The 13,312-nt window shown below is 31.0% G+C and overlaps 2 protein-coding genes across 3 annotated transcripts; one reads left to right on the forward strand and one right to left on the reverse strand.

Moving 5' to 3' along the window:
- The first annotated feature begins 111 nt into the window (after positions 1-111).
- Positions 112-3,051, forward strand: LOC106312519 (probable polygalacturonase). 2 transcript variants are annotated; one of them, XM_013750075.1, is made up of 5 exons: positions 112-227; positions 538-1,014; positions 1,102-1,276; positions 2,090-2,160; positions 2,242-3,051. In XM_013750075.1, exons 2-5 carry the CDS (start codon positions 552-554, stop codon positions 2,949-2,951), a joined length of 1,419 nt encoding a protein of 472 aa, XP_013605529.1. In that variant the 5' UTR covers positions 112-227; positions 538-551; the 3' UTR covers positions 2,952-3,051. The 2 variants fall into 2 exon arrangements, with proteins under 2 accessions (XP_013605529.1, XP_013605528.1); XM_013750074.1 differs by lacking the exon at positions 112-227 and adding an exon at positions 264-337.
- Positions 3,052-3,533: 482 nt separating this feature from the next.
- Positions 3,534-6,917, reverse strand: LOC106310923 (1-aminocyclopropane-1-carboxylate synthase-like protein 1). Its single transcript, XM_013748149.1, has 4 exons — positions 6,691-6,917; positions 6,467-6,598; positions 6,119-6,279; positions 3,534-4,558 (listed from the first exon to the last, which is right to left on the reverse strand). The coding sequence occupies exons 1-4, from the start codon at positions 6,847-6,849 to the stop codon at positions 3,589-3,591; spliced, it is 1,422 nt and encodes a 473-aa protein (XP_013603603.1). The 5' UTR covers positions 6,850-6,917; the 3' UTR covers positions 3,534-3,588.
- Positions 6,918-13,312: the final 6,395 nt, after the last annotated feature.

Here is a 13,312-nt window from a genome sequence, read left to right on the forward strand (position 1 = left end):
TATCTTTTCTCTGACGACTCTTGTCACCATTACATCTCCCAATCAATTGATATACCACTAAGTGATAAAACGTATAAGATCAGCAAACACTCAAGACATAAAAAAAAGGTTCATTCTTTCTCCTTTCTCAATGATTTATCCGCTTATAAATACTCATTCGTTCCCACATGTATCCTCACAAACCATTTAATTAGCCTCTCCACATCTACAAAGGTCACAAGTCACAAGTAAGCATCCTCTCTCTCTCTCTCGCTCTCTCTCTCGCTCTCTCTCTCTCTCTCTCTCAAACACATACACACAAACACAATGGATAAACAAACCCACCATTTTGCTTTCAGTATTAAGTTATTCATTATGTTTTTTTTTTTGACAAAGGGCTTAAGATATTCATTAGGTTTCATATAACATAAGCACAAAGAAGTTGTTCAACAAACCATTAAAAAATTAAAACCTTATTTTCCAACAATTACTAACTTTTCACATGCATCCATTTACCCAACATTTCTTGATTCTAACTCTCTTCTTTCTTGTTTTCAGATACAAAGGAAACCATGAAGAACATACTCTTATGCATAGTTACTATCATAACCCTCTCGTTCCTTACAACCAATGCTCAAGGAAGAAAGGTATCACAGTCATATGAAACGTACGAGTACACAGCCATCACTTGCAGATCCCATAGCGCCTCCATAACAGACTTCGGTGGCGTCGGAGACGGCAAAACCTTGAACACAAAGGCCTTCCAGAGCGCCGTAGATCATCTCAGCCAATACTCATCCGACGGTGGAGCTCAGCTCTTTGTCCCCGCCGGAAAATGGCTCACGGGAAGCTTCAGCCTCACAAGCCATTTCACTTTGTTTCTTCACAAAGACGCTACGCTTCTCGCTGCTCAAGACTTAGAAGAATACCCAGTTTTAAAAGCTTTGCCTTCTTACGGAAGAGGACGTGACGCCGCCGGTGGAAGATTCGCCAGTCTTGTCTTCGGAACTAATCTCTCCGACGTAATCATAACTGGTAAAGTTTCATTATTTATTTTTATTTTCCAGCCGTTTTTTGCAAATTGAGAGAAATAATTGGAGCCGTTGGATGGTATAACTGCAGGAAACAATGGTACAATCGACGGTCAAGGATCGTTTTGGTGGCAAAAATTCCATGGTGGTAAACTCAAGTATACTCGGCCGTACCTGATCGAGTTAATGTTCTCCGACACTATCCAGATATCGAACATAACGCTCATTGATTCTCCGTCGTGGAATATACACCCGGTGTACAGTAGGTAATGTTATATTTTCTACTCCCTCCTCTTCATTCCCTCCGCTTCTCGTTTAACATTTTTACAGACGAATTAAAAAATTATTAAATTTTCTTTTTTACCATTTTTTAATATAATTTTTGTTTGGTTTAACTAATTAATGAGTTAAAAATAAAGGAAAAAACTTGAAAAATTTGTTTAAAATATGTATTGGAAACGTAAAACACACTTGTATGGAAGCAGATTTTAAAAACTAAAATGACATTTAATATGAAACAGAAGAATATTATTATTTTCACCTATTATTATCAACTAGAATCTCGTCAAAATATAGTTTCGAACGGAACCAAATCCCAATATGAATCCTAAAAAGTTACAGTTAGAAATTTTAAAGCCAAAATAACTTATTTGCGTTTTATTATTCCAAAACCACTATTTTATAATTTTAATTATTTCTAAAGCCAAAGCCTTTAAATTTTTAAACATTCAGAATCCATGTAGAGTTTGGGTTTTGGGTATTATTCGAAATTGAGCGGATATTAAAAAAATATGAACTTTGATAAATTGTAAAAAAAAACTTTTTAAAAAAAACATATCCAAATTAGCTAATTAGTTATCATATAAAAATACTTGAAACTTTCATGTTTATTTTAATATAATATTTAAAATATCTGAAACTAAAATATTATTATTAATAAAATCAGAAATGAGTTTCTATCTAAAATAAGTTTTAGAAAATTTATAAAATATAAATGAACTTAAAATCAACCCCTCGAAAACCCCGCCAAAACCGTACGATTAGTCGAGTACTTTTAATAAATACATCCTACGTGGCAGCAACATCCTCGTGAAAGGAGTGACGATCATCGCCCCGGTGAAATCGCCGAACACCGACGGAATCAACCCAGGTTCGTCGCCGCCGCAGACTCGTTCAAATGTTTCCGATTACGTTCATTCAAATCATTCTCTCGTTTATTGATGTTTCGCAGATTCGTGCACCAACACCAGAATCGAAGACTGCTACATAATCTCCGGCGACGACTGCGTCGCCGTGAAAAGCGGATGGGACGAGTACGGAATCGCCTTCGGCATGCCGACGAAGCACCTCATAATCCGCCGCCTCACCTGCGTCTCCCCGTACAGCGCCGCGATCGCGCTGGGGAGCGAGATGTCCGGCGGAATCGAAGACGTCCGGGCGGAGGACATCACCGCGTACCAGACCGAGTCCGGCGTGCGGATCAAAACCGCCGTGGGGAGAGGAGCGTTCGTGAGGAACGTGTACGTGAGAGGGATGAGCCTCCACACGATGAAGTGGGTGTTCTGGATGACCGGGAACTACAAGGCCCACGCAGATAGCCACTACGACCCTCACGCTCTACCGGAGATAACCGGGATTAATTATAGAGACATTGTGGCTGAGAATGTTTCGATGGCTGGGAGGCTTGAAGGGATCTCGGGAGATCCGTTTACCGGGATTTGTATTTCGAATGCTACGATCTCTATGGCGGTTAAGCATAAGAAGGCGATTTGGATGTGTAGTGACGTGGAGGGTGTTACTAGTGGTGTTGATCCTAAGCCGTGCGATTTGCTTGATGGAAAGCAGTCGGAGAAGATGGACGGTGGGTGTGAGTTTCCCAGTGATGTGTTGGAGATTGATAATGTCGAGCTTAAGAGTTGTAGCTATCAGAATGTTACCTAATTTAAGAGTATGATGAAACCAATCTATGAGAAGAAGTTTATGTGTGTGTAATATCTATAGTATATGAAGATGAAATCAATCTGAGTTTTGAAGATAGAAACAGAGAAGCTCTGTCTCAGTGGTGTTACTTGTTACTCAAGAAACAAAAAAAAACAAAGCACAATTATTAATTAAATGTTTTTAATCATTTTATTGTGCAATGATTATTATATATTAACTACTAATATTTTAGAGATTATATGTAAATATTTCATTTCGCTATGTTTAGGACCGCCCATATCTATGACTAATGGAACTCAGAGATGTTTACTGACCACTAATCATCTTTATCAGAAATGGAACCCAATGACTGAAACCATTAAATGATCATGAGCCTAGTTCAGGAAGCTGTGAAAGTAGATTGAGAGGAAAAAACAGGGCAAATCTGTAGCTTGCGGAGCAAGGAACCTAATTTTATATGGTGACGCAACCAAAGAACTCAAAGCAGGAAGTATGTATTATAGTAATGTTTGGAACTGGTTATAAAATCCACAAAACTAGTAAACAAAAGTGAAATCTATATGATTATGTATTTTTCCTCTACATTTAAGTGTCTATAGACAATCTGTTAAAGTATATATAATGAAATAGACCGTTTTTAAGTTCGGACCAATGGTGAATGCGGAGACATCAGCGTCGGTGTCCTAACATGTTCATCGTACGTCATGGAAGAGAAACTCAGCTTAAGATTCTCTTGAAAACTCTTTCGTTTCTTGTTCTCTCTGTGTCTGAGCACAAAGTGTTTCATTCTCTGTAGTGCAGTTTGGAGTGTGTCTTCATCCATATTAGCAAAGCAGACTCGGAACCAACCTGGCTCTGAGCAGTGGAACGACGAGCCAGGAGAGATATTGATCTTGACCTTATTAATGATTATTCTCCAAAGAGACATTTCAGATTCAAAGGTTTGGTCTTTAAGCATCTGCCTCAAATCCATCAAGACGAATAAACCCGCGTTACTTGTCAAGCAAGAAACACCCATCTCTTTAAGCCCTTCCGTGAAGATCAAGTGTCTCTTCGCTACTCTCTTCGAAACCTCTTTAAGGAAGTTATCTACAAAGATCTGATCAGACAACATAGCTGCTAAAAAGCTCTGTGTCTGAGATGAAACCAATCCGAAACTCGACATTCTCCGTGCACACGTCACAACAGCGTCGTTGTAAGAGTAAACCACACCAACTCGGAAACCAGGAAGACCCATGTCCTTTGAGAGACTGTAAACGATATGGATCAGGTCGCGGTTCACATGATCCATCTCTTGGATCATCTCTGCCACACTGATGAATCTCGGCTCAGCAAAAACCGTGGCTGCGTAGATTTCATCGCAGACTAAGTGGATTTGCTTGTCGTTGATGAAGTCCATAAGGGTTTGAAGAGTTTCACGATCGAGACTTGTTCCAAGAGGGTTTGATGGGTTTGCGAGGATCAAGCCTTTGATCTTGATGCCGGTTTCTTGGGCGTTAAGATATGCTGATTCTAGGGCTTGTTTTGTGACTTGGAAGTTGTTTGAGCTGTTACACTCCACAGGAATGATTCTTACGCCAGTTCTCCAACTTAGGTCTCTATCAAATCTGAGATGTTTGAATAATAAACCCATTGATTAGTACTCAAGAGTAAGTCAACAAACTGTTAATTAATGGTTGACTTTTGAGAATAGTCAATGCACAAATTGTTGGAAGTTGTGTGGATGAGGTTTCCTTGCTTACCAAAGTATTGAATCAATCACATGAGTTATATTTACAACAATTAATATTTTTTCTAAAACTCCATTGCGATGAATTTGCTTATTTGTCATGTTTTCCATGATTTTAGGCTTAGTCATTAAACAATTTTAATTTTAATTTGACTAATTAAAGTTTTAATATCCAATAAATAAATTGTATAATTCATTATTTAACTGATTACAAACTAATATTATAAAAATATCTCAAAAATAAATGGAAAACGTTTTTGAAAAAAGAAGAAGATAATTCCATGTATTTATTTTGTGTTTATCTACATCTTTATTTCTTATTTATTTATTTTTATAATTAGTATTATATATACACATATCATAATTAGATTTATCATTATACTAAAATATTATAAATAGTTTTATACAAAATAACAAAAATTGATTTATATTTGTTTGTAACCATAATATGTCACGGCATATTTTTAAAAATAATTAATTTTATTTTAGTATTAAATTACTAAAAAAATATATATAAACAATAACAATAAATTTGATTTATATTTGTCTGTTAACGTGATTTTCATGATATTTTCATTTTTATTCCTACAGTTGCAATAATAACTTGTATTTGTTGTTTAAGTTGAAAATTTAATATTTCTTTGTTTTTATTTTTACTAAATATTTAGTTTTATCATCCAGTTGCAAGAATAACTTTCAAAAAATAATATTTTCAATTTTTTTTTTAAAACAAGTACCTTATATTTATGAAAATTTAAAATTTACTTTATTTACTTTTAATTTTTCAAGAGTTTTAAAGAATTATAACTTTGTTTAAATTAAAATTTCTTCAAATATACATTACATATTAATGTTTTGTTTGTCAACATAGTTGGTCTTTTTAAGTGTTTATTCAATTATTATAGGATGTATTTCACAATATAATTATACATATATAAATATTCTTATTTACTTTGACTAATATAATATGTAAAGCTGAGTTTGGTTTAACATTTTTGTGCTTTTGATTTATTTTGAAATTTTGGAGGTTATGCTAATTCCTAGAATTTGGTTTAATAACATCACTTTATATTAACAATTCTATATTTTTTTATTTAATTATATCATTGTTTATCAATTAATATAATAAAATTTTGTTCAAGATAACAACATATTTACAAGATATTAGTATTGTTATCCAAAAATAATGTTTTTAAAACAATAAAAATTAGGAAATTGAAAGATTCATAAAATAGTATAAATTTAATGTTTTATTTTTTTATCTTTAAACTAATAATATATTTATTAAATAACTATGCCCGCATGTGCGGACAAAAATCCTAATTTTTATGTAAATACAGTATAAAAATCATGTATTCATGTTCATATTCATATTCTTTAACCCTAAATTAATAAAATAATATTTATTTAGAGACAAAATAATTAGTAAAATACTTACGCGGCATAATAAGGAGTAGGGACGAGAAAAGCGTCGCCGCGATCAGCAAGACAGAACATGAGCGTCTCGTTTGCTCCGGTGGCTCCGCCGCTCATTACCACCCTCTCTTCCTCAAACCTCACCCTTCCTCCTCTCGCTCTCTCCATAAACGCCGCTATTGCCTTTAAAGTTATTTACAACAAAATATTAGTTTTAGGCTTTTAGCCAATACTCCCATGCAAGATACACTACTAAATGATCAGAATGGTTCAAATTAACTATGTTGGTTAATTTAGCACATCCAATGTTCCTGCGACGAAGAATTAATAAATTTTAAACATGACTACTAATATTAAATGAAATAAATACCTGTCTAAATTGTTTGAGACCGTGATAATCTTGAAACACAGCTATGTCGGAGAAACCGTCAACACCCTCCGCCGTGCAAATAGATGCATGTGGATTTGCCTTTATCCATTCCTTGATCAAGTCAGAACAAAGCTGATAACAAATATCATAATTTAAAAAACATATTAGAAGACAAAGAAAAATAATAAGAAGAAAAAAACATATTAGGATTGAAGAAAACAAACTTGATTTTCGGCGAGACCCATTTGAATAACACCTTGTGGATTACGCTGAGGATGAAAAGGGTTGTTATCATAAGCTTTCCAGCCGTCAAAGTACGGCGAATCTTCACCGTGCTTGTCACCGACAGCTAGTTTTGACAACAGGTTCTTGTCCAGAGACATTTTTTTCTGATCGAGTAACTTAGTGTATGTTTGTGTGTCAATAGAACAATGTGTGTGGTTGTGTGAAGTTGTTGAGTTGGTTTGCTTGTGAACATGAATGGAGCCTGTGATGAGTATTTGTAATGTGATCTTGAGAGAACAAGAAAGAAACGTGTTTCCATTTTGAGAAAATTTATTTGATTTAAGTTTTTTTTTAAATGTATTTGAAATCTTCTGTCTCTATAAAAGTATTATTTTGTGGGGGCAATATATGTTCCACAGAGTCAAACCTAAAAAAAATTAAAAAAGATCTATACCAAAAAAGGATTGTATAATACTTGAAAAGTAATGTGTCTTTGTAAATAAAATTTATATGTAATATAGTTAAAAAATTGAGACATTTATAAAATAGCATAAAACTAATGTTTGAAAATTTAGTCGTAGAAATAATTTTTGAAATGACAATAATAATAATCTGTGCAAGAAACAACATTTTAAAATTTAAAACATTTTAGCCTATGAAAATACTTGAATGTTTACCGAATTTGTAGAATGTTTTGGAGATTTTTATATATTTTTGAGAGTGCTTTAACAATTCAACCGTCGTAGTCACAAATAAACAAGTTCAAGTCTTACTAAGTAGTATATTATTACACCCACGTTGGTAGAGATTCGGGGGAGATGTTTACTTTGACTTGGTGTTTTACCTTTTACTTTTTAATCACATTTTTGAAGCTAACATCCGAATGATTTAAAGAATATAATGTTATTTGATATATAGTTTCTTGTAAATTCACCTTAATCATCTATTGAAAAAAATTGGCTCTGTAACCACATGGTTCCTTATTTTTCTAGTAGCAAATTCACTTTTTAAGACGCAGAACTATAGAATATTAAGGATTTTACAATCATATTCCAAAAGAGTCAGTTAACCATCTTTTCCAGTTAGAACATTATGTTATACTTGGTCAAATCATATTATTTTTGCGTGTCGAAAGAGACGTGATCATGGTCTAGTCACGTGCAATTAATTTTAAAATTTGTTTATCATCATTTAATATTAGGAGGAAGAACAATGATGTAATGGAAGGAAAACTTCTGTAATGGGTTGGTCGTTGGGGGTGTTGTTCCGAGAGTACGTACATTCAAGGTCAGTCATTATGTTGATAATAGCATTAGCATATAGTAACAAACAACTAAAATGTGAACAAAAATGTAAAAAGGTATCGACATGTGGCAGGCTGGCAGCAGCCCACTAAGGAATTAGAGAGAATGAAAATCTTTTTGGACGGCTTATAAGATTTGTATCATTTAAAGTAAAACTTCTATCTAGATTAATCTTTGCCTTAAATTGAATTGGTCGGAGATCAAAAAGTCTAAAACTACATACATGGACACGTTGTATCAAGTCGAGTGACTGAAAATGAATTAAAACTCGTTTTCTTAAGAGTGTAATTCTAGAGTAAAAGAATACGTACACGCACGTGTAATAAATTTCCTTTTGTATACTTTCCAATATCAGTGTGGTATAGCTGTCGTCTACAAAATATTTGATTGTTAGATTAAATCATAAATGTTTTTGATGTTACACCAACTTTTGATCTTTTACTTTACTTCTTTAGAACTTATAGTATTTCTTCCTTAGTAAATGTATGTGATTAATTCTTATTAAGAGTTTAGGATAGTTACAGATTATGTTAGTCTTACACATTACCAACGATCGGATCAAATTAAAATCCGTATTACAAATAGATAAGTTTGTTGCATTATGAGTTTGTATATGAATTACAATTGTTTCGTAGAGTTTTGTATTTGCTCTTTGCGATATGTTTGTTTATTTGTCATATAATCTTGGTGCATGGGAACGTAAATTCAAACGTTATTTGACGACGCATGCAGAATACCATAGGGATTCAAAATATAAAGATTAATTATTGTAAAATCTGAAATAACCATGGTTGTCAACTTTTTCTAATAAATTTAGCTATTGAATATTTCTGTATGCTCGGTTGGAGAGTTTATCTGTTTGGTTTAAACTTTGTTTGATCATAAATGTAGGTGTAGTATGTATATGTATGGTGTTGGATTCATTCATCTAACATACTTTATCCTAAATTATGTCCGAAGGTTACATTCATTATAGTTTTCCTACTTTCTATGAATGGTAGAACAAACCAACAAAGATAGGTGGATAGTGTTTCCATATTATAAGCTTAACCCATTCATGTTTACGGAAATATATATTTAGTTTCTGACTTTGTGTTATCGTTAGCATATATAAAGAATATACGAAAATGGAGTTGTCAAAGAGTTAACAAGCGAATCAATCCTTGTTCTCCTTTTATATCTTATTATTTTGATATTTGCTATTATTGTTATTGTTACGGATCCAAGTCTCAGGATGTCAAATTAAAAAGTTCCATACTGTTGTTTCCTGCCCTGCCACAATTTACAATATTATAAATGAAAACCGTGAAACGAATAATATTGAAATCTCCAACGTAACTATGTAAATCCATGTCTTATGCATGAAAATATAAATACAAGTGTAACCCCTTTATTTACGATTTTGTTAAGAACTTACTGACCTGATTCTTCACACTGTCTAATTTTAATTCGGTTCAATTGGCTTACAAATTGGTACAACATGCTTAAATTACGTATTCATCTATAAGACACAAAATGCCCCTTTATTTACGATTTTGTTAAGAACTTACTGACCTGATTCTTCACACTGTCTAATTTTAATTCGGTTCAATTGGCTTACAAATTGGTACAACATGCTTAAATTACGTGTTCATCTATAAGACACAAAATGGTTTTTAAGACCATGTACAATAGTTTCAACACCCTCTTTATTTTCAACACCTTCATTTTCCCTTTTTAACATTCCACATCATCTTATTTTTCTTCCACTGTCATTTATTCAACACCCACTTCATTCTAAACTTTTACAATTGTTTTGTTTTAAAAAATTCAACATCCTACTTCACAACTTTTAATTCATATTTTTGTTTTTTAAAACATACCAATTACATATTAATAATTAATTTAAAAACTAAAATAAAATAAATTTTAATAATATTTATTTAAAATTATTATACTAAGCTTATTTTTAAATAATACCAAAATCAATATTAATAAAAGTTTTATTAACAAAAAAAAGTTTAAGAAACTAAAATAGTTGATTATAAGGAAAAATGACATTTTTTCTGTATCCAAATGAAATGAAAGTGTCTCTATTTATATATAAGAAAAATCTTGAATTTTAATATAATTTTTATTATTAAAAAGGTTTTATTATATAAAAAATACGTTTGAATTATTGGATGATAATAAAAATCAAAAGCAATCTGTATAGCCAATCAGTCCAATCACAACGCAACATGTGGCAGCGTTGGCCCACAAATTTTTTTATTCAACTGTTGAAATTTTGTAACAGATATTGAAACCACAAAGATTAACTTAATTTATCAACGTCTCCGTTGCAAGGGTTTCAACTGTTGATAACAAGTTTCAACACCTCTGTTGAGGGTGGTCGGAGATGGAAAAGTCAAGTCATCATAGAAAATGCAAAGGTGTAAATATTCCTTTCTAACCTTGGAATTGAATTTTCATGTTTTAATAGTCTTACGGAAAATACTTCCGTCTTAATTTGACATTGCTGGGACAAATATCACCATTTTCTTTGGTTTATGAATGAATATTATTAGTTCCTTAAAACATAATAACTGGTCACGTACGTATGATAAGTTGCAGTAAGACTACTTACAATAATTTTTCAATCAAATGTTGATAAATATTAAAAACTGTTGATAAACTATATGATACGGTCAAAAAGTTACTATTTAATAGATTATTTCCAAGGGCCGAGTGGGTGTACAATAGAGTACATTTAATAAAAGTTTAATGGGATATCGTAGGGTCGATGAGTCTAGGCACCTAGTTTGGCAAATACTATCTTAATTCAAATAGTCTTTTATTTATTAGAGATTAAAATATACATAGCCAAATCGTTGAACAAATGGCAGCTTTGACTTCTTCCACTCGTTTGATGAAAAAACGGGAGTCAAATTGTCTGCTTTTAGATTCGTCAGTCTCCACTCAATTTGAAACACGTGCGGGTCTCAGTCAAATATTATTGAGCTATACAACTAATTTTCGGCCTAGAACTCCTAAATGGCCTTCAAACAGCCTGTTTAAATGGACTTAGTTTTAATTTGTTTATTAACATTTCAAAACTATAAAATTACGAAATTACGAAACAAAAAAAAAGGATTTCTTCCGGTTTTTTTTGTTACGTGTTGCCCGTAATACGGGTTTAAAATTGTTACTAATATTTACTAACTAGATGTTTTGTTCGTTATACAGGCATAATCTTTTTTTTTCTTTGATAAACCCTATTGACCTATCCGGTCGGCATCGGAAGGAACGCACTTAGTGCTATAGAGTGGACTGTCTACTACACTGTCTGATCCGAGTTTGGAATACCTTCCGACTAATGCCAGAGGGTGAACCGATCATCTGTTACGATCCACCATGTAAACCACTTGGACCGAAACTCAAGCTCAGACTGGTCAAGTGAAGATAATTTAGTTCCCAGAGGAATCAAACCCAAGACTGATGTGGGTACACAGCAAACCCCAAGAAATAGCCATTAGGCTACCACCACTTGGTTATGCGGACATAATCTTCTTATGAATACTTATTAGTTTATATTTTATTAATCTAAAACCAGCATAATAAGTTATTATTTATGTTTTCAAATAGTTAAATCGAACACCAAAATATATATATATGTCAAATATTTTTCATCAAAATATTATACTTATTATTGTGTTAAATTTCTCAAAACACTCATGTCCTAGAAATAGTTTAGAAAATATCTTTATATAAATGTTTTTGTTTGACTAATATTTAATTATAATTTTTTGTACCTTAATTTTAAATTTGTTTTATATATATATATATTTGATAATTTTATTATATTATTTTATAATCAATTCTTAATATTTAATACAATCTTAAAAAAATAATATTATTAAAATAAAATTCATTTTTGATTATATATAAAATTAATTAAGAGTATTTTTGAATTAATTAATTAGTGAATCAGTTAGAAACTAATAATAAATCAATAACCTAGTTAAAAGTCTAAAACCTAATAAGAATTTGACAAATAAAAAAACTAACTAAATATTAAATATAACATATAAATTTAATACTATTAAAATGAAATTCCTTTTTAATTATATATAAATTCATTAAGGGTATTTTTAATTAATAAATTAGTAACTCTGATAAAAACTAATAATAAATCAATGATTTAGGTAAAACCTAATAAAACATGATAAATAAGTAAAATTAATTAAAATTATGGATAATATGACAAATCAACAAATTCACTACTCAAATTAGTGAATTATTTAGAAACTAATAACGAGTTAGAAACTAATAATAAATCAATAACCTAGCTAAAAATTTGAAACCTAATAAGCATGTGACAAATAAAAAAAACTAACTAAATATTTAATATAACATATAATTTTAATATTATTAAAATGAAATTCATTTTAATTATATATAAGATTCATTAAGAATATTTTTAAATTAATAAATTAGTGACTCAGCTAAAAACTAATAATAAATCAACTATTTAGCTAATACCTAATAAAAACATAGCAAATAAGCAAAATTACTTAAAATTATGGACTACATGACAAATCAACAAATTCACTTCTCAAATAATAGTACAGATAGATGTATTATTCTTTTCTAAATCAGAAAATATCTTTGCATTTATAATTTAATATAAACATATTAGTATGATTAATAATAATATTTTTTAATCAGTCGTATAATGGTTTAGTAGATTAGACGATGGAAACATAATTTTTAACCATTCAGATAATGGTTTAGATATTAGACGATGAAAACGTTTATCTATCATTATTATATAATAATATTGATGTCAAACATAATTTTGATAAAGATTATTTATTAGTTCTTTAAATTATATATCATCAAATCTAAATATTCATTAAGGGTATCATTGACTTTGATCGCTCTAACTTTTAACTTTTAACGTGAGAGTTCAAATGCGAAAAATCACTTCGCAGATAATAGCATATATTAAAATTAAACAAATACATCAATGGATAATACATGTTTTGTAACTTAATAAAAACATTGCTGACTATTCAAGATAGAAGATAAATTATAACAAACTAAAACCATTCACATACTATTTTTTTCTTGATCAGAGAAGTTATATAAAGTATTTATGCATATTTTTAATTCAACTTAATTAAATCATCAGATTTTGTGAGATGACTTATTGGAATTTCTATAGTGATCTGATTTGCTCCATAAGATATATGCTTTATTTTGACCAATTGTTTAAACAATGTTTATTGAAATTCAATGCCAAAACAAAATTGTAAATCATTTTGGTTCTACAATGATTTGGTATTATAGATATTAT

Source organism: Brassica oleracea, chromosome C8 (assembly GCF_000695525.1).
Source record: "Brassica oleracea var. oleracea cultivar TO1000 chromosome C8, BOL, whole genome shotgun sequence".
NCBI lineage: Eukaryota > Viridiplantae > Streptophyta > Magnoliopsida > Brassicales > Brassicaceae > Brassica > Brassica oleracea.

What these genes read in the sequence shown, in the direction of transcription:
- LOC106310923 (XM_013748149.1), bottom strand. Translation starts at nt 6,849, where the DNA reads ATGTCTCTGGACAAGAACCTGTTGTCAAAACTAGCTGTCGGTGACAAG. An exon ending in TGGGTCTCGCCGAAAATCAA is followed by an intron (nt 6,599 to 6,690) that starts GTTTGTTTTCTT and finishes ATTTGTTATCAG; the next exon opens with CTTTGTTCTGACTTGATCAA. An exon ending in CCTACTCCTTATTATGCCGC is followed by an intron (nt 4,559 to 6,118) that starts GTAAGTATTTTA and finishes CAAACATCTCAG; the next exon opens with ATTTGATAGAGACCTAAGTT.
- LOC106312519 (XM_013750074.1), top strand. Translation starts at nt 307, where the DNA reads ATGGATAAACAAACCCACCATTTTGCTTTCA. An exon ending in CTCCGACGTAATCATAACTG is followed by an intron (nt 1,015 to 1,101) that starts GTAAAGTTTCAT and finishes GTATAACTGCAG; the next exon opens with GAAACAATGGTACAATCGAC. An exon ending in ATACACCCGGTGTACAGTAG is followed by an intron (nt 1,277 to 2,089) that starts GTAATGTTATAT and finishes CCTACGTGGCAG; the next exon opens with CAACATCCTCGTGAAAGGAG.